Source organism: Pygoscelis adeliae, unplaced genomic scaffold (assembly GCF_000699105.1).
Source record: "Pygoscelis adeliae isolate BGI_AS28 unplaced genomic scaffold, ASM69910v1 Scaffold256, whole genome shotgun sequence".
Classification (NCBI taxonomy): domain Eukaryota; kingdom Metazoa; phylum Chordata; class Aves; order Sphenisciformes; family Spheniscidae; genus Pygoscelis; species Pygoscelis adeliae.
This window is the reverse complement of record NW_008824996.1, coordinates 15,299-38,116: the sequence shown is the minus strand read 5'-3', so window position 1 is coordinate 38,116 and position 22,818 is coordinate 15,299. Positions and strand designations below refer to the sequence as shown.

Below are 22,818 nucleotides of genomic sequence, written 5' to 3'. Positions count from 1 at the left end.
AGAATGGCATAGACATTAGTTACCAATTGGTAGTTGGGCAGCTAATTCAGTTTCTCAAGATACTTTCCTCACTATTACCCGAAGCTAAGTATTACATTCTTAAGACTTTTTTTGGAATGGAGATTAAAGAATCACAGATTTATCAAATAGCTTAAAAGGGAATCTTTTGTTGCCAGGGCAAATTTAGCTTTTTCCCAGAATTTAAAATGGTTAAAAAAGCAATGATTCAATCATTTGGCGCCTTTTATCTTTTTTCTTTTTTTAAATGTAGATATATGGGCTTATCTTCCTAAGGAAGTAGAATCAAAGAAATCTTTAAAAAGTCTGAGGTTGGTAGTTCTCAAATTAGGCTTAACTTGAGATACCATGAAGAAAATACTAAGTTTTCTGCTTTTTCCTGCAGGCTTATTGGAGGAGATACTCTGCGAGGAAAAGATATTTACAGCTAAGATACTATGTTATCTTTGTACAAGCAAGGATAAGGATGGTGAAGTCTGTTGCTGCATACAAACGAATTGTTTGGGCTACTGTTACAATTCAGAGTCATCTGCGTGCATCTAAGTTGGCAAAAAAAGACCAGCAAAGATATGAAATCTTAAAGTCTTCAGCACTTACTATCCAGTCTGCATTCAGAAGATGGAGAAAATACAAAATTCAACAGAAAACTAAAGCAACTTTAGTGCTTCAGACTTATTTCCGAAAATGGCAATCTTCAAAACTGGCTGAAAGAAAGAGGGCTGCCCTTGTCGTACAGTCTTGGTATAGGATGCACAGAAATCTGAAGCAGTATCTACATATTAAGCAAAGTGTTATAAAGATTCAGGCTTGGTACAGGTGTCAGCTGGCTAGACGTATTTACCAGGAACACAGGGCAAAAATAGTGACAATTCAGCAGTATTACAGAGCTTATAAACTAGGAAAAATTGAAAGAGAGTACTATTTGCAAAAGCGTGCAGCAGTGATAGTTCTCCAAGCTGCTTTCAGAGGCATGAAGGCACGTAAACTATACAGGCAAACAAAAGCAGTTTGTGTTGTTCAATCACTGTGGAGAATGAAAAAAGAGAAACTAAGATTTCTACGATTAAAAAAATCTGTTACTACATTGCAGTCACACGTGAGAAAATACCAACAAGTAAAAAGGTACAGAGAGATTAAAAATGCTGCTTCTGTAATTCAAACTTGGTATAGGGCACATGTCACTTCTAAAAAAGCAGCTGCTTCTTTCCAGAAGATGCGTCTGGCTGCTATTGTCCTACAGTCTGCCTGCAGAGGAATGGAAGCTAGGAAAAAGGCTCGCTTATTGAGATCTGTGATAAAAATTCAAGCAAGTTACCGTGCTTATATTGTCCGGAAGAGATTTAAAAACCTGAAAGATGCAACAGTGAAGATTCAAGCTTTTGTAAAGATGAGGCAAGCACGTAAGCATTATTGTGGATTAAGGGAGGCAACACTTTATGTCCAGCAAAGGTATCGGTCTCATAGATGTGCTCTTCAACTTAAAGAGGATTATAGGAAATTGAAGGGAGCTTGCATAAGAATTCAAGCTGTAGTTCGAGGCTATCTTGTCAGGAAACGAATACAAAGGTGGAGGGAGACTGCAGTATTTCTCCAGGCGTGCTACAGAATGAGAAGGGACAGGCAACGTTATTTAAGCATCTATAGTGCTGCTGTTGTCATTCAAAAACATTATCGTGCATATGAAAAGCAACTGTGTCAGAGGCAGGAGTTCTTACAAGTTAAAAAAGCAGCTGTGTGCTTACAGGCAGCCTACAGGGGTTATAAAGCACGTAAAAAGCTTAAACTTGAATATAGAGCTGCTATTAAAATTCAGACTGCTTTTAGAGCTCATGCTGCAAGAATGAAATATAAGGCAATGGTTCAGGCCTCCATTGTGATTCAGAGATGGTACAGAACTTATAAGACTGGTAACAGGCAAAGACTCAAGTTCTTAATGACAAGAGCGGCAGTGCTTTCTTTACAAGCAGCTTTTCGCAGCTGGAAGGTGCGAAAGCAGATTGAAAGACAGTGTGTTGCTGCTACTAAGATACAGTCTGCCTTCAGAAAATTCATGGCTCTGAAAAAATTCAGACTTATGAACCACGCTGTGCTAACTATCCAAAAGCATTACAGAGCCAGTGTTCTAGGCCAGAAACAACGGCAAGAATATGTTCAGCTGCGTAACTCTGTGGTGCGTCTTCAGGCAATATGGAGGGGGAAAACTGTGAGAAAAACAATTCAAAAGAAACATGATCTTGCAACAATTATTCAGTCTTGTTACCGAATGCATGTAAATCAACTAAAATATAAGAAACTAAGACAAGCCACTCTAGTGGTTCAGAAATACTTCAGAGCTTACTGTATGAAAAAAAAACAACGTGCAATTTATCTAAAAACAAAGGCAGCTGTGTTAGTCTTGCAGTCTGCTTACCGTGGGATGACTGTGAGGAAACAACTGAGCAAACTAAACAAAGCTGCTACAACTATACAAGCCGCCTTCAAATCTTACCTGATCAGAAAGGACTATGAAAGACTTAGATCTGCAGCTATAGTAGTTCAAAGGCATTATCGTGCAATTATTCATGCGAAACATCAAAAGCAGAAATATTTGTCTTTAAGAAAAGCTACAGTCAAAATGCAGGCAATTTATAGAGGTGTAAGAGTTAGACGACGAATTTGCTGTATGCACCAAGCAGCTATTTGTATCCAAGCCACGTTTAAGATGCATTGCATGAACATAAAATATCGGGCAATGAGAATGGCAGCAATTATAATTCAAAGACAATATAGAGCATTTTGTTTAGGCAAAGTACAACGTAAAAAGTACTTGGAGCTAAAGAAGTCTGTCATTGTCCTTCAGGCTGCCTGTAGAGGCATGAAGGTCCGACAAGACTTAAAAACTATGCATCAGTCAGCAGCAATAATACAGTCTTATTATCAAATGCACAAACAACAGAGGGATTTCAGAAAATTGTTGCTGGCAACTAGGCGGATTCAGCAGTGGTTCCGTGCTTGTAAGGAGCGAGATAAACAAGTTCACAACTATATGATTATGAAAAGCGCTGCACTTCGTATCCAGGCTGCATTCCGTGGTATGAAAACAAGAAGACTTATAAGAACTATGAGTGAATCAGCTGAGCTTATTCAAAGAAGATTTAGAAGTTTTCTCAAAAGAAAACACTTTCTTTCTATTAAGACAGCTGCTATTGTAATTCAGAGAAAATACAGAGCAACAAAACTAGCAAAAATTCAACATCAAAAGTATCTCTCTTTCCTTAATGCTGCTGTTACCATACAGTCTGTCTATAGAGGCTTTGTGGTAAGAAAAAAAATACGGCAGATGCATCAAGCTGCTACAGTTATTCAAGCAACGTTAAGAATGTGTAAAATTTACATCTCTTATCAAGCTGTCAGGCTTGCTTCAGTAATCATACAGCAACGTTATCGTGCTTACAGGGAAGGGAAGCGTGTGAGAGCAATATACTTAAAACTGTACAATTCTGTCTTAGTTCTTCAGGCTGCCTATAGAGGAATGAAAACAAGATGCTTCTTGAAGAAAAGACATGAGGCAGCACTTGTAATACAGAGAAACTACCGAATGTATAGGCAGTACTGCCATTACAGAAAAGTTCGGTGGGCAACCCAACTAATGCAGAAGAGATACAGAGCCATTCACCTGAAGAAAATTGCAGTACAGCGCTACTCGTCATTAAAGAAAGAAGCAACTTGTATTCAGAAGGCTTTTCAAGACACACGAGCAAAAAAACATCGAGAAATGCACTGTGCTGCTATTGTTGTTCAGAAAAATTTTAAAGCTTTCAGAGAACGTCGAAGATATCTCTCTCTTAAAGCAGCTACTCTTGTCTTTCAGAGAAGGTACAGAGCTTTGATTCTGTCAAGACAGCATACTTTAGAGTATCTTTCTCTTCGCAGAGCAACTATTCATATACAGGCTGTCTACAGAGGTATCAGAGTGCGGAAGAGTATTGAGCATATGCATTTAGCCGCTAGTACAATACAGTCAGCCTACAAAATGCACAGGAATAGAAGGTCCTATCAAAATATGAGAATTGCAGCTATTGTTATACAGAACTACTATCGATCCTACGTTAAAGGAAAGAATCAACAAAAGAAATATCTGACAATGAAGAATTCTGCTCTTGTTATTCAAGCATCATATAGAGGCATGAAGGAACGACAGAAACTGAAGATCATGCATGTTTCAGCAATTGTAATACAGTCTAGTTATCGCATGTACGTACAACATAGATATTACAAACAGTTGTGCTGGGCTGTCAGAGTTATACAGCAAAGGTTCAGAGCCAAAATGGCAAAAGAAGCTGACATGGAAAACTACGCAAAAATAAAAAAGGCTGTCATTTGCCTTCAATCCTCTTTTTGTGCTAAAAAGGCTAGGCAGTTGTATAAAACCAATGTTGCTGCACAGTGCATACAATCATTCTTACAAATGCATGTAGAGAGAAGGCGTTTTCTTGAAAAGAAAGCAGCAGCAATAATGATCCAGTCTATGTTCCGATGCCAAAGAATAAGGACTCACTATAAATTGATTCAGAGTTCAGCAGTTGCTATTCAGAGGTGGTACAGAGCATGTCACAGGGCTCGTTTACAGAAAGCAAAGTATTCTGCTCAAAGACAAGCGGTAGTAATTATTCAGTCTGCCTTTCGTGGTATGAAAGCAAGAAAAATAGCAAGACGCATACGAGCTGCAAGAAAGATTCAGACTTTTCTTCAGATGGCTGTGCAACGTAGAAAATTTATTCGACTTAGAACAGCAACTATTACATTACAAGCCTATTACTTAATGCATAAGACTAAATTACAGTACACAAGCTATAAAAAAGCAGCAGTTGCCTTACAACGATGCTACCGATCCCACTTGACTATGAAATACCAAAGAACGACTTACTTACGAACCCGGAGGAACATTATCATTGTGCAGGCTAGAGTCAGAGGATTCATTGAAAAGAAGAGGTTTCACAAAATTAAGGAAAGCACGATAAAAATTCAGGTACTTTTGAATATATAGTAGTGGGGTTTGGGTGTGCATTTTTTCTTTTGTGGGTTTTTTAAGATTACTGCTCTTGCAAACAACAGTTTAAAGCTATATGTTAAAGTAGAATCAATTTCTGAAGTATACTACGTGGCAGGTGTATAAAGCTTGCTATCACAGTGCACAGAAATGAGTCTCAGTTCAGCTGTTCTGCATTTCCTTGCTGAGGTACTCATCTTAAACAGTAACATTCCCTTTTTCTTCTTGTTTATCCCCTAGAATTTTACTACGTCAAATGAGTTCTGATAATTGTGTGTGTTTCTGTGGTTCTTTTAAGAATATTTTTGTCCTAACTGGTTTTCACCTATATAAATATTAGTAGCTTAATGAATGTTTTCTTTGATTGGAATATGCATGAAAGCTCTTGTCCCGGTTTTGGCTGGGAAGGAGTTAATTTTCTTCCTAGTAGCTGGTACAGTGCTGTGTTTTGGATTTAGGGTGAGAATAATGTTGATAACACACTGATGTTTTAGTTGTTGCTGAGCAGTGCTTATACTGAGTCAAGGACTCTTCAGCTTCTCATACTCTACCAGCAAGGAGGTGCATGAGAGCTGGGAGGGGGCACAGCCAGGACAGCTGACCCCAACTGGCCAAAAGGATATTCCGTACCATGTGACATCATGCTCAGTATATAAATGGGAGGGGGGTGTGTGGCTGGGGGACAGGGATTGCTGCTCAGGGACCGACTGGGTGTCACTCAGTGAGTGTTTGCATCACCTCTCGGTTTGTTCCCTGCCCCCCTCAAGGCACGCACACGCGCACGCTCTCTCTCTCCCCCCCCCCCCCCCTCTCTTCGCTTTTTTGTTTGTTGTTATTATTTTATTATTTCAAGTATTAAACTGTTCTTATCTCAACCCACAAGTTTCCTTACTTTTGCCCTTCCGATTCTCTCCCCCATCCCACCGGAGGGCAAGAGGGTGAGCGAGCAGCTGTGCAGTGCTTAGTTGCCGACTGGGGTTAAACCACAACAGCTGTCTTGATGTGTTGAAATGAGTGGGCACTGGTATTGGCTATAAAGTGAAGTAAATGGCTGCATTCTTTAAGACTCATATTTAGGAAGGTGTGGGTAAATCAATCGTGTTAGTTCTTTTAGATTTATTAAATGGCCCTAGTCTAATTTGAGTGCCTAGCTAACATTTTGAAGAGGAATGTAAGGAGAGAAATTGCATTCTTATTGTACATTTCAGTTGGTACCTTGAGTGGCGCCACATGAAACTTAGTGTGAAACTATCTGTGATTTCTCAGAGGTACTCTAGGAAATATTTAATCTGATGTATTTTACTTCCATCATTGATGCAATAAAAGTGTGGTCAGCAAGAAGTAATGAGAATTGTTCTTCATCTCCATGTAGCAAGCTAAATATCCATCCAGTGTGAGTTCAAAGAAGCTTAGAACACTAGTTACTCTGAAGTGCTGCTTCAATTTTGTTTTTTGAGGATGAGGGAGGAAGGTATCTTTCCTTCTTATTTATATTAATTATGATTTGTATGTAGTGGGAGTACGCTTTTTTAATTTCCTTTTCTTCTGGGAAAAGCTTCAAGTGACTTCCTGTGGTGGCCTTAGTTATTTTACCCTAAGGGAAGGGGTTTCTCTTCAGGATATTATTGGAATGAAAGGATTTTTTTCCCCCCCCAAATCAGGGGAAAAGGGAAATAATCTCTCATAATTTCTTAGGTTGCTATTACTATCTTGTTGGAGAGCACATGCTCTACTTAACAGATAAGAAAACAGGTGTGCCTTCCTCACCTCCATTTTTGGGGGGGAAAGTCGCAGCTTCTTAGTTATTTTCTGAATGTTTAATTTATATATCCTGAACAATGTAAGTATGCTTACTTTGCTTAAAAGGTAGAAAAAAAGAATTAATTGGGAAATCAGAAATATATTTACTTACATTGTTCTTTTTCTAACAAGCCAGTGAGTACAGCTGTACTTAAAAATATGCAAATATCTCCCCAGTCAATACCATGCAAGTGGTGGAATATTCCAAGATTATATCTTTTTCTTTTAAGGCATTTTTCCGTGGATTTATTCAGAGACAGAAATACCTTCGGTGCAAGTTTTCTGCTCTATTAATACAGCAGCACTACAGAGCTCATCAGATGCGAAATATTGAACAACAAAGATACCATCAAATGAAAAGAGCTGCCATTAGAATTCAGGTAATCCTAGGAGATGGTTTTGGGGTGGGTTTTTTGTTTTTTTAATCTTTCTTGTATTTGTTTCTTCATGACATAATTATTTTTACAGACATTAAAGAGAGTGGCATTTGTGATATTTCCCTGAATGCGTTTCACTTGCTTTAGAAAACGTTTTCTAGATGTGAGAAATTAAATATTTGTAGTACTGTAGAGATAGGAATCCTAAAAGCCTTTCATGCTAACATGACTTTTTTTCCTTTTAATTGTTTGTTCCATTAAACAAACAAAAAAAAATCGAGTTTTGAATTTTTTTTCTTTTTACGTATTTAATAGGCATTGTATAGAGGATATAAAGCCAGGCAGTGGGTTAACAAGATGAGAGCAGCACAAGTAATTCAAGCCTGGTTTCGAGGCTGCAGAGCACGAAAGGAATATGCATCTGTGGTAAAAGCTATACGTGTTATTCAGAGTCACTTCAAAACAAAACAGCAGCGGACCCGGTAATACTAAATTTTATATAAATTTCTGTACTCTTCAAAGCTTTTATTATATAATTACTTAGTACTGCTTTGCCCTCTGGCAAATACCTATCGATTTTCAGGCTCTGATCCTGCAGCATGTATGTAACATGCATGAACGTAATCCTGTTGTGCAAAAGAATAATCCCACCTGCATCAAGAATTTTCTTATGTTTAAATATTTTTCTGGACTGGAAGCTACCTCACAAACTTAAATTTTGCATATTGGGGATCTAGAAAGAGTAGGCCTTGATCTTTTTTCTTTTTTTCACTTATCTTTTTTTACAGGAAGGATGTTCTGGATATTGTTAAAATTCCAGTAAAAAACTAATAGGATGAAAAGCTATTTTGTTATAATGCATAATGGAATAGTTAAACTAGTTTGTGTTTATTTTGCTGGGAGACAGTTTTACACTAAATGCTCTACTAGATCAGCCTGATAGCTCATCTCATTAAGAAGATGCTGTTTAGGGATAGTACGTTAACCTGAGCACTTTCTAAGGTCCTCCCTCAGCATCCGTGCTTGTTAAATTATGGATGCTAGAACTTACACCCTTGCCTATTCCCTTTATTATCCTTTTATGGACCTGTGGTGTGTCAATTTGTCTAATGCCTTTTAAACTGCTGTCTCCCTCCCCAGCCTCCTTTGGCAGCAAGTTCTGGAAGTACCTACTGTGGGAAAACAGAAAGCATCTTCTATTTTAAACCAGTCTTTCTGTCAACATTGCTGTCTATCCCCTTTTTCTAGTGTTCTAAGATTTGGTTGATAACAGCTCTGCTTTCACAATATCTATCTTAATAATTTTGTAAACCTTCACTGTTTTCTTACTTTAAAAATGCAAGTGTTCTCAACTTTTGGAAAAAAACTAAAATGCATTTTCATGTTAGGTTTTTGAAAATGAAGTTCTGTGCACTTACCATTCAAAGAAGATGGAGAGCAACCCTTACTGCACGGATGATTCAACATCAGTTTCAGGCAACTAAGAATGCTGCAGTTAAGATTCAGTTGGCATATAGACGGTACAGGGCTAGAAGACTTTTAAGAAAGGTATGTTTTCACTTGCACTCTGCTATGTCATGGTTGTATAAAAGTTTTCAATGTATTTGAGTGATTTTCATCATCAATATGCAGAAGTATAGGAAAAAAAAGGTGGGGCTAGAACAAAGACTGTTCAAATCAAAACTGTTCAATCTTCAAAATATTAAATTTCCTTTTTGCTTTGAGCAATGAGCTTGATTCTTGTTTTCGAACAGTTCCAATTGTTGAATTACTCCTGTCTATACTGATAACAAGATAAAATGTAAAATTTTCTGCTGACTTTATTTCTTACAAAGGATTAAGTTAAATTGCCCATATTTTGACCCCATTTAGGTAAGGGAAAAGACCTTCCAAATTGTGAAAGTGCATTTTTATATAGACTAGTATTGCATGAGTTTGCTTGTACTTCCTATTTTATTTTTGTTCTTTTTCTTATGATGGAAAAAAAATAATCTAGAACTAAAATATAAGTGTATATTGATTGTGACAGGAACGAACAAAAGTTTAATTATCAATGCATTCTTTAAAATCTTTTTCAGAAGCTTCAAGCTGCATCTTTGATCCAAAAAGCATACAGAGGTTTCAAGGCAAGAAGGAAACTTGTTCAACAAAAAGCTGCTGCTGCAATTATCCAAAAACATCTGAGGGCTTGGCAGGAAGGCAGGCTTCAACTTATGAAATACAACAAAACTAGAAGAGCTGTCATTAAACTGCAAGCATTCATACGGGGTTATTTAGTCAGAAAAAAGGTTGGTATACTTCAAATTAAAGCTATACTTTTGACGTAAAGCATGTCTAGAGCTGTTTTAGCGTTAATTCTGGCTGGCAAGAAAAGGAAAACCTGATCACTTGATGTTGAACTCAAATCCTTGTTGACTGCTTTGAGAATTGGGTGGGTCAGAATAGATCAGAATGCAGTTTGACACAATTTCTCACAATCTTTTAGTACTAAAATAAGGTTTTCATTGTTGGGTGTTTTTTGGCTTCTGAGATCTTTGTGGCTTACCTGTAATTGATACTTCTGCACACACATGCTTACAATGAAATTGTTCTCTGCTATATATTAATGTTGTTGCTTACAATCGCTTCTCTGTGTTACTGTTTAAATTAGAGAGATCTAGTACTGAAGAAACTTAGTTCTGAGATAATGACTTCTGAGGCGATTCTTCAGCATCTAATAGTATATTGCTGTGTACTATGGTCTTTGCATAGACGATCAGCTACCTCTGAGTGTGAAAACTAATGATGTTTCTTGTTTTGTTTTCCTTCTACAGTTTTCAGAACAGAAACAAAAGAAGAGACTACTTTATTTTACAGCAGCTGCATATTGTCATATCTCTGCAATTAAAATTCAAAGGGCATATAGGATTCACCTCATCTTAAAACTTGCACAAAAACAGATCTCGTCTGTTCTTATAATACAGGTTAGTCTAAGGAGAAATGATTTTGTGTAACATAGTCTAATTTCTGTTAGCTAAGCTGTAGCACTAAGACACTGTAGTTCCTTCACATAGGAAAATAAAGCTAAATTATGGAGGCTATGATTTATTAAATAATGCTGCTTATACCCAGCTAAGCATAATAGAGTGGATCTCAGCAGGCTCTGGAGGTTTAAGCACTTTAAAGCTGAGGATGGATGGGAAAGTTTGTTTCCTTCAGACCCTCAAGCTTGCTAAAGGAATCTAAGTGCTGTCTTAGCCTATTTCTTTACATCCTACTGGAAGTAGGAAAGTTCAGACATGACAGCCTGTAAGTCTTGTGAAATGAAGAGCATCTCCTTACACGAACAATCTGCTGAGATACAGTGATTTATTTGGTTAGATGTCTCTAACTTTCCAGTGGTACCAGAACCTGTCTAAGTTGCAGCATTTTTTATATAAACACGTTTTACTTCTCTAAAAGCAAGATCAAAAATCAGGTCTGTATTGTAGCACTGACTAATAGTAAAAATTATCTTCAGGTCTCCAAACTGACCATTAGCTTAGTCCCAATAATGGAAGGTCAGCATTAGATAAATGGAGAGGCTGAAACAGGAACCCTGAAATAGCTGTTCTCTAGTCAAAGATATTATGGCAAACTTTGCCCTACTACTCCTCCATTTATACAAATCTGTTATCTCTCCCCATAATGTATATTTTCCCCTTAAGGCAAGAGCCAGTGGGTGGAAGAGGCTTTTTTTTGCTCAGGTTTGGCATGCAGTACCCTGTCTCCCTTCTCTGTATATAGAGGGGAAGAAACAGAGCTGGGAAATGAGAAAAGTGGAGTCGTGGGTCTCCTTAAAAGCCAGCCAAGAGAAAGAAAACTCCTAGGATGGAGTAATGTCAGGCACAAGTATAAACTGGGAGAGGAGTGGCTGGAGAGCAGCCCTGCAGAAAGGGATCTGGGGTTGCTGGTTGGCAGCAGGCTCAATAGGAGTCAGCAGGGTGCCCTGGCAGCCCAGAGGGCAAACTGCATCCTGGGGGGCATCAACCACAGCAAACCCAGCTGGTCAAGAGAGGGGATTATCCTGCTGTATTCAGTGCTCGTGCAGCCTCACCTGGAGTACTGTATGCAGTTATGGACCCCACAATTTAAGAAGGTCCTTGAATGCATCCAGAGGAGGGCAACAAAGCTGGTGAAAGGGCTGGAAGGAATGTCCTATGAGGAACAGCTAAGGACTCTGCGTTTGTCTAGTTTGGAGAAAAGGAGGCTGAGGTGCGACCTCATTGCTCTCTACAGCTTCCTGAGGAGGAGAAGGGGCGAAGGAGGTGCTGATCTCTTATCCCTGGTATCCAGTGATAGGACATGTGGGAATGGTTCAAAGCTGCACTAGAGGAGGTTTAAACTGGACATTAGGAAGCACTTCTTTACCAAGAGGGTAGTCAAACACTGGAACAGGCTTCCTGGAGAGGTGGTCGATGCCCTGTGATGGTCAGTGTTTAAGAGGCATTTGGACAGTGCCCTTAATAACATGCTTTATCTTTTGGTCAGCCCTGAATTGGTCAGGCAGTTGGACTAGATGATCATTGTAGGTCCCTTCCAACTGAAAATAAAATACTATATTCTATACAGAATGCTTCCCTAATGGCTCCTAGTTAAGATTTCATTTTGCAGTCTTGCATTTCAGCTACCCCAAGGCCAATCAGAGCTGTGTCATGGTGGTTATATGAGTGCTAGTGATGTTTGTAGTGCCTGTATCTGTCAAAGTTCATGTTAAAATAGTTCTTCGTTTTTTATCAGTGCTTGTTTAGGATGGGAAAAGTCTTAAATAAATAAATAGAAAGGTGCTTTAATTTTAAACAGAGATGGTTCCGAGCAAAAATGCAACAAAAGAGATTTCTAAGAGATTATCAAAGAATCATTCAAATACAACGTGTGATTCGAGGCTGGCTAAATCACAGAAATGATGCAGCAACCATAATCCAGCAAAATGTACGAAGATTCCTTGCCTGCAGACGTAGGAGAAAATTTGTAGTTGGAATAATGAAACTCCAGGTAAATATCCCTTGTAAGAAAACTACAATTTTTTTAAATTTTGTTTTTATATTTTCTTTTTTTCTCATGGGTTTTTGGGGAGAGGAAAGATGTTTACTTTGGTTAGTGAATTTATCAGTTAAATTGCAAGCCAAGTCAGCTTCAGTCTAGACATCAAAGCTAAATGCAGACAGATCATGAAGTAATTTTAAGCAGATACCGGTTGAGGTGACTTATGTGGGAGTGTGTGTGGACTGTATATGCATGTTTGTGTTCATCTTTTGTCTCGAAAATCCAGTATTTGGAAGATTAAACACTGAATGGTAATTACTTAAAAATTAATAACCAAGGTAGTTAAATACTCTGTCAGACTTCTGTAAAATTGATTTAGAGTGGTAATGCAAGTTCTATTCTATTGTCTCTTGTTCACAACTTTCTTTCTCTTTGTGAAATTCTTTTTCTGTAGGCATTGTGGAGAGGATATTCTTGGAGAAAGAGCAATGACACAGCAAAAACCAAAGCTTTAAGACGCAGTTTAGAAAAGGCTAATGAAAACAGCAGAGAAGAAAACAAATTGTGCAACAGAACTGCAGTTGCTATTGATTACCTTCTAAAATACAAACATATCTCTTACATCCTTGCAGCATTAAAGCATCTTGGTCAGTATTTCATTTTATTATAACTGATAGATTTCCAGGATGATAGAAACTGGAATTTTTCAGCTGAGAAGAGTTCATAATGATATTTAGGCTTCCTATATGATTGTAAAATGTGAACGTGTTAGAGTATAATGTTTGGGTTTTTTTTCCCCAGACTGAAATTAGATTATTGATTTAAGAACAGTATTAAAACAGTTATGTAGAGAAAGGAAATCCTATATGATTGCTCTGATTTCCTGGCAGTCCTAGTAAATACTATGCTTTACATAAGTCAATTATATTTACTATCAGTATAAGTTCTCTGTGGATTGTTTTGTCTGCTTAATTTTTAATCTAGAATATTAAAACTATTGATTTAAAAATACTTGTTTAAATCAATAATTGCAGTTTTTACTTCTCTGCACTTCTACTTAAAAATAAGACAAAACCCTGGTTTGCAATTAAATTGCTTGAGCTTCAGAGTTTTGTTTTGTTTTTTTTTTTTTTCTTATCATAGAGGTGGCTACCAGGCTGTCCCCGCTCTGTTGTGAAAATATGGCCCAGAGCAGAGCAATCTTCGCTATTTTTGTTCTGATCCGAAGTTGCAACCGGAGTGTTCCATGCATGGATGTGATCAGATATTCAATTCAGGTTCTACTTAATGTTTCAAAGGTAACTTTAATATTTTCTTTTGCAGGTTTATAAGCTGTAGACGACTTCACTGTAGTGTTTATTTATCCACAAAATTTCTGAATAAATTTGAAACAACAAAATAGCTTTGAATAAAAAAAAAGTTTCTGAATTTTAACTGTGTTATTTTGAAACCAATTATCTACTTTGTAATAATTATGATTTGATTTTTCCTTTTGGCAAAATAAAATTATTTCATGAGCTTAAAATAATAATTTTACTTTTAACTGATTACATTGCAAGGTATTCCAAGTATTGCATGAAACTGTAGAAATGCATAAAATTCCATAGAAATGCAAAACTGTAGTAGTTCGGATAAGCTATGAAGTTTTTTTTAAGGTAGAAATGTGTATGTTCCAAAAGACAGGCTACCTTTCCAAATTCATGTCATAGAATAGAATATATTTACACTTTTTGATTTCTTAGAACAGAACTGATTATTTTCATAAATACTTAAAGCTGCTTCAGTACTGTAGTAGTACTGTAGTTATTGAGTACAGATTGATTGTTCTAGAGGTTTTTTACTTGAAATTTAAAATATTTGCTAAACACAGTTTTTGATCTTATATCCATCCTACAGGAATTTACATTCAAATTCTTCTATTTTTATTTCAGGAAAAAAAATGTAACAGTTATGCTAAACTTATTTTTTAATTTCTCTAAACCTATTCTAATATATTCTTCTATTTTAAATGTAAAATCAGATTCTATGGGTTTCTAAACAAGGGGGGAAGCACAAAGGGTAGCTTTTTGTAGCCTGTTACGATGGTGTAACATACAGAAGTGATTTTTATTGCTTGGATGCCAGATCAGCTACAAATTTAATCTAGGGGGAGAGAACATGGATTTTGCTTTTTCCTCTAACCTGAAAGGTATTTTAAAGATCTGTCTGTATAAACGCTCTTGTCTTTCTTGTATAACAGTATGAAAGAACTACTCAAGCAGTTTATGAAGTAGAAAATTCTGTAGATACATTACTAGACCTACTGCAAATGTACAGAGGGAAAGCTGGGGACAAAATTTCAGAGAAAGGAGGAAGCATTTTCACAAAGACCTGCTGTTTGTTGGCCATTCTTTCAAAGGACTCAAAAAGAGCTTTGGTAAGACTTAAATGTTTTGGGTTTTAACATGCTTTTCTTGCATGTTTTAGTGTCATTTGTGGGTTTTTTTCCTCTCCCTCTCTACCCTACCTATTATGGCTGTAGTATTAATTATGACTAAACTCTGGTTTAAAAAATAAAATGTCTCTCCAAGGTGGTGAAAACACTCATGACTCAGGACACTTTGTATGTCCTGATCACCCAGAGCTATTCAATAAGATATTGAGGTTCTGATCCTGCAATCCTTGCAAGATTACGATATTGCCACCCCTACTTTCCACGGGGTTTTGATGACTTTCTATCAATTGCTTAGCATTAGATATAGTTTAGTTGCCACTTAATTAACTTGTATTCTATTTCTGAAAGTTTATTGTTGCTTTTCAGATAAAGTTAAGATCTTTATTGTCAGTAACAACTGGCAGTATAATTGTCCATGACTTTGTGTTGATATACTCTATTGTAACAGAGATATAGCCTGTTTCTGAAATAAATTTCCTTTGTTCATGCCTATTGCTAGAATCCCTGATAAGGTTATTAGGGTAGTCTGGGTTCTATGCTATAAATTCACTAGCTGCTTATCCATCAGATATAAGCACTTAAGTTATCCAGTCACTTCTGACCATTGCATTATTCTTTCATTGCTATGAAGACAGGTACAAACACTAATTTGTCTCTCTGTACCAGTTATTGAAGGCATATGCCAATGACATATGTAAAAATTGGTTTTAATGAGAAATTAGTGAAATCTGACTTGTAAAAGCTTGAGTTTTCTGAGATCTCAAGTCACATACCAGTTGTTAAGTATTTTGAAAGCATTAGACCACTGACTTGTAGGTGTGCTGGCTTTAAAATGGTTTCACTGTACTTGTGGGTAGAAATTCAGCTTAAATTATAAACATTCAGTTTTCATTGAATAAAACAGATTTCTTGATTTGTTAAGTTGTTTTCGAACTTGTAGTATTAACTGTGTACTATTCTCACCTTTTCTCAGGAAATCCGAAGCCTACCAAGAACTGTTACTTGCATTCAAAGCCTATATAAACTTACAGCTCATAAACACAAAATGGATGCAGAGAGAACAGTTGTGAAGCAGAAAACAAATACTTTCTTAAGTGGAACTTCCTTTGTTCCAGTAACTCCTCTAAGAATAAAAACAGTTTCAAGGTAAGAGCTTAAAAATTAGTCTGCTGTTTTTGCTGTGGCAATATAATATTTTAATGACAAGCCACTAATATTTTCACAGAATTAAACCAGACTGGGTTTTGAGGAAAGATAACATGCAAGAAATTGTGGATCCTCTGCAAGCAATTCTGATGGTGATGGACACACTTGGTATTGCTTGCTATTGAAATGTAAATGATGTATATGAAAATGTATTTGTACAGCATGTATGTATTAGACACCTAAATGATTTTGAAAGAAAGCAAGTAAGTGTCAAGCTACCCTTGAAAATGTTTTTTCAAATTGCAGTTAACATTTCTGTAACTCTTTTGTGTTGTGTATACAGCTTTTGAAATCCTATTTTGTACTACTACCAAAAGCAATTGTACAATAAAATCATAAGCCCTGGAAATTTCACTAGTGCAGTAATGTTATTGTTATTACACAACTGTGAATCTTACAAATAGCATGGTATTCCTCACTCTGATTAAATATTGTAGAATGCTATTAAAAACAGTTGTTTGTGTGGGACAGTTATGCTGGCTTGTCTGATCTGGAGAGGTATAGGTAGGAAGGGGAGGCATAGTCTGTGGATTTCAAAACTGGCTACTGTTTTGGGGGAGCTTGAGTTTACTTTCTATAAGGTTTTAGGGATCATGTGTGGCTGTAGGAAAATTTTTTTTTTTATAATTCCCCCCCTTTTTTTTTTCTTAAGCACTGCAAGATTATGATGGAACAACGGGAGGTTATAAGCGTGAATTTAGAAATTCTGACCCGATATTTTAAGGGAGATGATTTGTGAGTGCTTTCCTTCCTATCAAGTGAGCAGTACATACAAGCATGCATCTCATCTGGCTGAATAGATGGTGTTCATCACAGCATCTCCCTTAAATGCTGTTCTCTTGGCCTTGGAATTGCATTTTCTTAGAGCAAGGCCAAGAAAACGAAAACTGTAGAATTATACCCTCCCATGCCCGAATTTAAAGATTATGCCTCCCAAGGGTGGAATGTGATGCTAAATCAACTGGTAGCCATTAGTCAATTAGGTGATAATGTATTGTTAGTGAGGTTCTATTTTTTTGTTTGTTTGTTTACAAAAAGACTCAAAAGGGGCTAGCTGTATACAACAAAACCCAACAGACAGATAATAGTGGCTATGTTCTTAATGTAAGAGCCTCCAGAATGAATAATATATAGGATGCAACTGACTGGTTATATGGGGGTAGGCTGGAGGAGGGGAGAATTTTCTATTTCCTCTTATTTCAGCCAAGGTAAATAATCTGATAGCAGAATGCCCTTTAAACTTGGAACTCGGGAGGTTCTGAGGGGAACAGTATTCAATTAGTTTAAATTGTTCCATAAGCTTGTTGTCTGGTTTCAGTGTAAAATGATAAATTTCTGTCTTCTTTACTGATGTGAAGTATGCCAAATGGAAGTTGAATTCTGCAAGTCTGGTGTTAGGGTATTTGGAGAACTAAAATAAACGAAGAGGGTGTTTTCGGTGAAATAACTTGTTGCAAAATACCGTGGACACTAAGGCATTTGTGAATACCTTTGAAAATCCAGTTAATTATTTACAAAAGTAATACTTAGGGAGTTTCCACAGGTGGTGGAAACTGTTGATGGAGATAGTAATGAAGATGCGATTTAAAAGCTGTTTTTTCTTCCTAGTTATGATGTATTCAGGCAAACTCTTTGCAGAAGGTAAATACACTGAATTCTATTGTTAATAAATGTACATTGAATCTAGAACATGCAGTCTAAGGTAGCTTAAGTCTTTCATATCTTTACCAAGAGTAAATGCTGCTTTTTAAATATAATTTTGTTGTGAGATGGCTGATGATCATGATTCAACTGTCTCTGTAGCTCAGGGCTACAGATTCATATCTAAGCTTCAAAGCTGTAATATTGGAAGGTTCAGACTTTTATTCAGAAATAGTTTCTTTTGAAACGTATTTGAGTCACTTATAGAAATTGAATTTTTGTACTATTAAAACATTTTATATATTGAAGTGTTTTGGCTTACCACAAAGCAAAAGAGTGGAAGTTAAATGGAACCTGCAGAAGCTAGTCTGGGGTGGTTCCACGTTTCCTATCCCTATTTTCAGTATTGCTTTAAAATTCCTGGGTTTATATAGTTTACGTAGCACTTGAACTGCAAGTTCACAAAGCTGTGGACTGTATATGAGGGTACACCTCCATTAATTGAAAAGGTGTCCCTTTTTTTTGCATTTCATTTTGTATCTGCTAATGTATATTTAACTCCAACATATTTGTTGCAACAATCTGTCCTTACTAGAGATTTTTCCTTATGCAAAGCAGTTGAAATTACACTGATACCCTTTGGAAAGACAAACAAAAGGTATGTAGGTAGCAACCGTTTCTGTCTTTTAATTACTTAGAAATCTTACCCTCAGTTGGGGTTTTTTTTGTTGTTTTGTTTTTTTTTTAATTTAGATGTGATACAGTGGCTGTGTGAAGAAGGGAATTATTAAAAAAAATTGTCATGGCACTTTCTATTTAGTAAAAATACTAAATTTGCAGAAAATTCTAGTAAATGCAGTAATTTCTAGTGATGTTATTGAGTGAAGGAGCAATAGTTTGTTATTTTGGTTCTAATATCTGTAGGGTGAATGCAGCTGTACCAACTTGTGGGAAAATTTTTGCCCAATTATAATGAGATTCATAGGTGGTGATTCAGTTTTTAAAACTTGATTCCTCAGGTTATGTTGCCTTGTAATGCCATGGAGAGAATTTGAGACCCAAATTATAATTTTATAAGAAATCCAAACAAGTATTGCTTTTTTTAATAACAATGTCATATGCAGTACAACTTCTTTTCAAGGTTTTCTCCTATTACCGTTTTTTTTTTAATTGCTGTTCTGCTTGTTCTTTCCTTAACCTCCATTTCTTTTTTCTTTTCTATTCACTCTGCTCTTAAATTCCCTTTCTTCAGCAAGTTTAACTCCTATATTGCCTCCTGGCTGTTGGTTATACTGTTCTGATAATGTTTGCTGAATTGAGGAGCTATGGCATAGCTAATCTTGACACTTGCCAATGGATTTTAGAGCGGGTATCAGTATGTTTATGCAGCGAAGGGTGCTCATGCTTACATCTTCTGGGCTAAATAAAGAGTCAAATGTGTCCTGCATCAGTTTTGCCCAGTACACATTAGAAAGTTTCATTCTACAGCTGATATTCCTGTGAACCTAAAGAACAAAAGCTGATATAATTGTAATATATCTTAATTTCAGTGAGTCTTAAAAGACCCTTCATGCTCATAAGTATTCAGAATTTCATTCACCTTGTTTGGAAGCCTGAATCAATCCAACTGATATTAAGTAATTAATACAAAAAAAGTTCATATCTGGGCTGAGATTTTTAGTGAGAAACATATTTATCTTTTTGCAGATAAACCTTGTGATTTGCCACACATAGAAAATGGAAAGATTGCCCAGTACTATTATAATTTCAAAAGTTACTATTTCCCTATGCGTAAGGAAAAAAAACTTTCCTATTCTTGCATGGTTGGTTATACAACTGAAACTGGGAATCAAGATGGAAGAATAACTTGTACAGCAAAAGGATGGTCTCCAGTGCCACAATGCTACAGTGAGTTAGCTTTATTAATCTCATCATCGCTTCTAGCAGGAAACTTTTCCAGCTGGATTTCCTTGAACATACAGGAGCAGAAGCTGCATAACAGGTGGGATAAAATGTATAAGTTAGGACAACAAGGTGAAATCAATACTTTATGTATACAAACTACATATGTTTATATATGGAATGTTTTACAATAATAAATATGGAATGTTTTACAATAATAAATATGGAATGTTTTACAATAATAAATATGGAATGTTTTACAATAATAAATATTTTAAGGGCTTTTGCCCTATATGTTTTTATAAGAACACCAAGAATGCTGCCCAGTTTCCTTATTTTGGGAAAACTGATAGATAGTTTCCCCTCAGATGTATATCCTCTAGAGCCTCCCTAGCTCTAGATTCCTTGGTGTTTGTGTTCCATGTTATTACCATTGGTTTCATGTATTGTTTGATGATTGTGGTAGAGTTTCTTCAATAGGTCAAGAAAACAAGATTAGATCAGGATAGCTAAAAACCCCCTTCTCTTGCTTATCAGAGAACAAAAATATTGTGTTAATTCTTTCTTTCTAACCAAGCTGTCTCCTTTCATTAGAAAAATGTAACAAGCCTCTTTTGGAAAATGGCTGCTTTTATGGTACAGAAATGTACTTCAAAATACATGAGAAACTGCAATACAAATGTAATCCAGGCTACCACACTCCAAGCGGTGGTACTGAAGATACAGTACACTGTTGGCCAGAAGGATGGTCCTCCCAGCCAAGCTGTACTAAAAAACTTGGTAGGATTCTGCATTTTTCTCCTTTATAATCTGTTTTATATGTGTATGATTCTGCTGTCCTTGCTGTATCTGTAAGGCCAAACTGCCTATGTTAGGTTATCATCTGAGTACTCCTAAAGTAGGTTCTTAGCTGTACCTCATGGGAAGAAATTGTCAGATTTCACATGCTGCTAATTTTGTGAAAATGTGTAGATAAAATTACACATAGAAGGAATCAGTATAGATGAAATTGCATTGATTCAAATAAATCCATTGTCACCCAAACTTTCTTCCCAAATGACAACTGGAAAGCTTGTGTAAGCTACTGCATTTTTAATTATTTATTATTTGCAAAGAATTTGGCCTTGTATATGACCACTTTTAAGGTGTATCTAAGGAAAATTTTAGATTAATAACTTGAAATGAAAAGAGCAATTCATAGAATCATAGAATGGTTTGGGTTGGAAGGGACCTCTAAAGGTCATCTAGTCCAACCCCCCTGCCATGGGCAGGGACATCTTCAACTAGATCAGGTTGTTCAGAGCCCCGTCCAACCTGACCTGGAATGTTTCCAGGGATGGGGCATCCACCACCTCTCTGGGCAACCTGGGCCAGTGCTTCACCACCCTCAGCGTAAAAAATGTCTTCCTTAGATCTAGTGTAAATCTACCCCCCCTTTAGTTTAAAGCCATTCCCCCTTGTCCTGTCGCAACAGGCCCTGCTAAAAAGTTTGCTGCCATCTCTTTTATAAGCCCCTTTAAGTACTGACAGGCTGCAGTAAGGTCTCCCCGAAGCCTTCTCTTCTCCAGGCTGAACAACCCCAACTCTCCCAGCCTTTCTTCACAGGAGAGGTGTTCCATCCCCCTGATCGTTTTCATGGCCCTCTTCTCTCTTCTAGACCTGCTCCAACTAATATCATGCATATGCTTTATTTATTTAAGAGTTGTGTCAAGTACCCAATTTACATCACGGCAGCTACTTCACAGCACAACAAGAGCTTCAGTTGAATGAAACACTGCTATACAAATGTGATGAGGGATATCATACCGCAGGAGGAAACACTACAGAAGAAGCAGTGTGTCTAACACATGGGTGGTCCCTTACTCCAAAATGCACTAGTATGTAATGGGCTGGAAAATAATTCTGCTTGAAATGTGATTTAGTCTACAAATGAACAAAAATTTACAAAAAGGCTTGTTTTATAAGCTCTTGGGGGTGGATGGAAGCCTTCCTCAACTGGTTTTCACTGCTGTGTGTTTTCTTCCTAGAAATAACTTGCTCCTCTTTGAGTGCAATAGCACATGGAGGTTTCTATCCTGTGAAGAAAATCTATGAAGAGGGAGATGTAGTTCACTTTTTCTGTGAGGAAAATTATTCCATCAGTGAATTTGACCTAATTCAATGTTATTATTTTGGATGGCATCCAGACCCTCCAGTGTGTGAAGGTACCTTATTTTTAGAGTTTTACTATGTCAAATTCTTAGTGAAATACTAGCACCTTCTTTCACAAAAGCTTTATGAATACAGAATAAAAATATGCTTTTTGTACCAGTTCACAGCCTAAATAGAAATCAAGTGGTAGCTGAAAGGCATGGAGCCAAGGTAGCAGGGGGGCAGGCAATGATAATTGGAATTAGTTTTCAGTGGTCTCTAACAACAGAGCAGATGCTGTCTCTTGCTGTTGTTTCTCTGAATCCTGGAGAAGCAGGAATCAACAATTACAGGGAAGTTGTTCAGCCCCTGAAGCTCAAGTTAAACCATGTTCAGATTACATGAAGGTTTAATCAATCATGTTTAATCCCGCCTTGTGAGGTGAGAACATGCCTCCTGAGAGACATTAAGAATAAAATTTGTAACAAGTTCCTCCAGAGCTTGGGGATTGTGGTACTTTGCCAAGTTTTACAGCCTCACCAAACTGTATAAGTTTTCAACAGAATTAACTAGAAGGGTTATCCTGAGGACAGAAACACACCTTTAGCAATTTCTATCATTGGGGGATAATGGAGATTCTCAGAAAATAAACTTTCAAAAGAATGAAAGGTCTAGCAAACCAGATGAGATATAGTATATAGCAGAAAACAGTACAAATCAACGTTTAGGCTAGCTGATAATTTATAATATTGTTCACCAGACCTTGATAGTTGTGGGTCATTGTCTTATCTGGATATTGTCCCCTTTATGAGGATTACTTCTGAGCTCTAGGAGATCTCACTGCCTCATGGTACCAAATTCTCTGCTTTATATACAAGGGATGCCAGGTGTTGATGAGAGAAGATGGGACAATCAATCTTTTTTATTGGTTTAAGCTAAATCTATGGTATTCTTTTCTAATATATTTTTACAGGAATTTTTCCCATGAAGTATGTTTTCTAAAGCAAATTTAATAATTGTTGGGGGGGTGCTTGAGATTTAAAAAAATTATATTTAACCTTTAAAAAAAATATAGATGTGTTAAGCACAGTTTTGGGTACAATTAGTGTTTTGTAATTCCTTTATAGCTAATCTTGTAGAAGACTGTGTGATTGAGTACAAAGATGAAATTCATCTTCCTTTCCAACAAGATACACTAGCATTTAAAATGCACTAGAATCTCTCAGTTAAATGTCATGTGTTAGGGACCCCAGCCCTCTATTCATTCTGATGACACA

The 22,818-nt window shown here is 36.7% G+C and overlaps 2 protein-coding genes across 2 annotated transcripts in view; both read left to right on the top strand.

Annotated features, from left to right (window-relative positions):
• The window catches only part of ASPM (asp (abnormal spindle) homolog, microcephaly associated (Drosophila)), a 30,221-nt gene extending 14,228 nt beyond the window's left edge, over nt 1-15,993 (top strand). The window contains exons 19-30 of the mRNA XM_009326171.1: nt 404-4,228; nt 4,499-5,026; nt 7,540-7,706; nt 8,613-8,712; nt 9,306-9,512; nt 10,038-10,187; nt 12,046-12,237; nt 12,683-12,875; nt 13,372-13,526; nt 14,468-14,644; nt 15,636-15,808; nt 15,888-15,993. Coding sequence (XP_009324446.1) covers nt 404-4,228; nt 4,499-5,026; nt 7,540-7,706; nt 8,613-8,712; nt 9,306-9,512; nt 10,038-10,187; nt 12,046-12,237; nt 12,683-12,875; nt 13,372-13,526; nt 14,468-14,644; nt 15,636-15,808; nt 15,888-15,993 — 5,973 coding nt within the window. The remainder of the gene's footprint in view (nt 1-403; nt 4,229-4,498; nt 5,027-7,539; nt 7,707-8,612; nt 8,713-9,305; nt 9,513-10,037; nt 10,188-12,045; nt 12,238-12,682; nt 12,876-13,371; nt 13,527-14,467; nt 14,645-15,635; nt 15,809-15,887) is intronic.
• A 1,434-nt stretch (nt 15,994-17,427) lies between these two features.
• The window catches only part of F13B (coagulation factor XIII, B polypeptide), an 11,118-nt gene continuing 5,727 nt past the window's right edge, over nt 17,428-22,818 (top strand). Inside the window, exons 1-5 of the mRNA XM_009326157.1 lie at nt 17,428-17,509; nt 19,217-19,417; nt 20,006-20,191; nt 21,112-21,288; nt 21,439-21,615. Coding sequence (XP_009324432.1) covers nt 17,428-17,509; nt 19,217-19,417; nt 20,006-20,191; nt 21,112-21,288; nt 21,439-21,615 — 823 coding nt within the window. The remainder of the gene's footprint in view (nt 17,510-19,216; nt 19,418-20,005; nt 20,192-21,111; nt 21,289-21,438; nt 21,616-22,818) is intronic.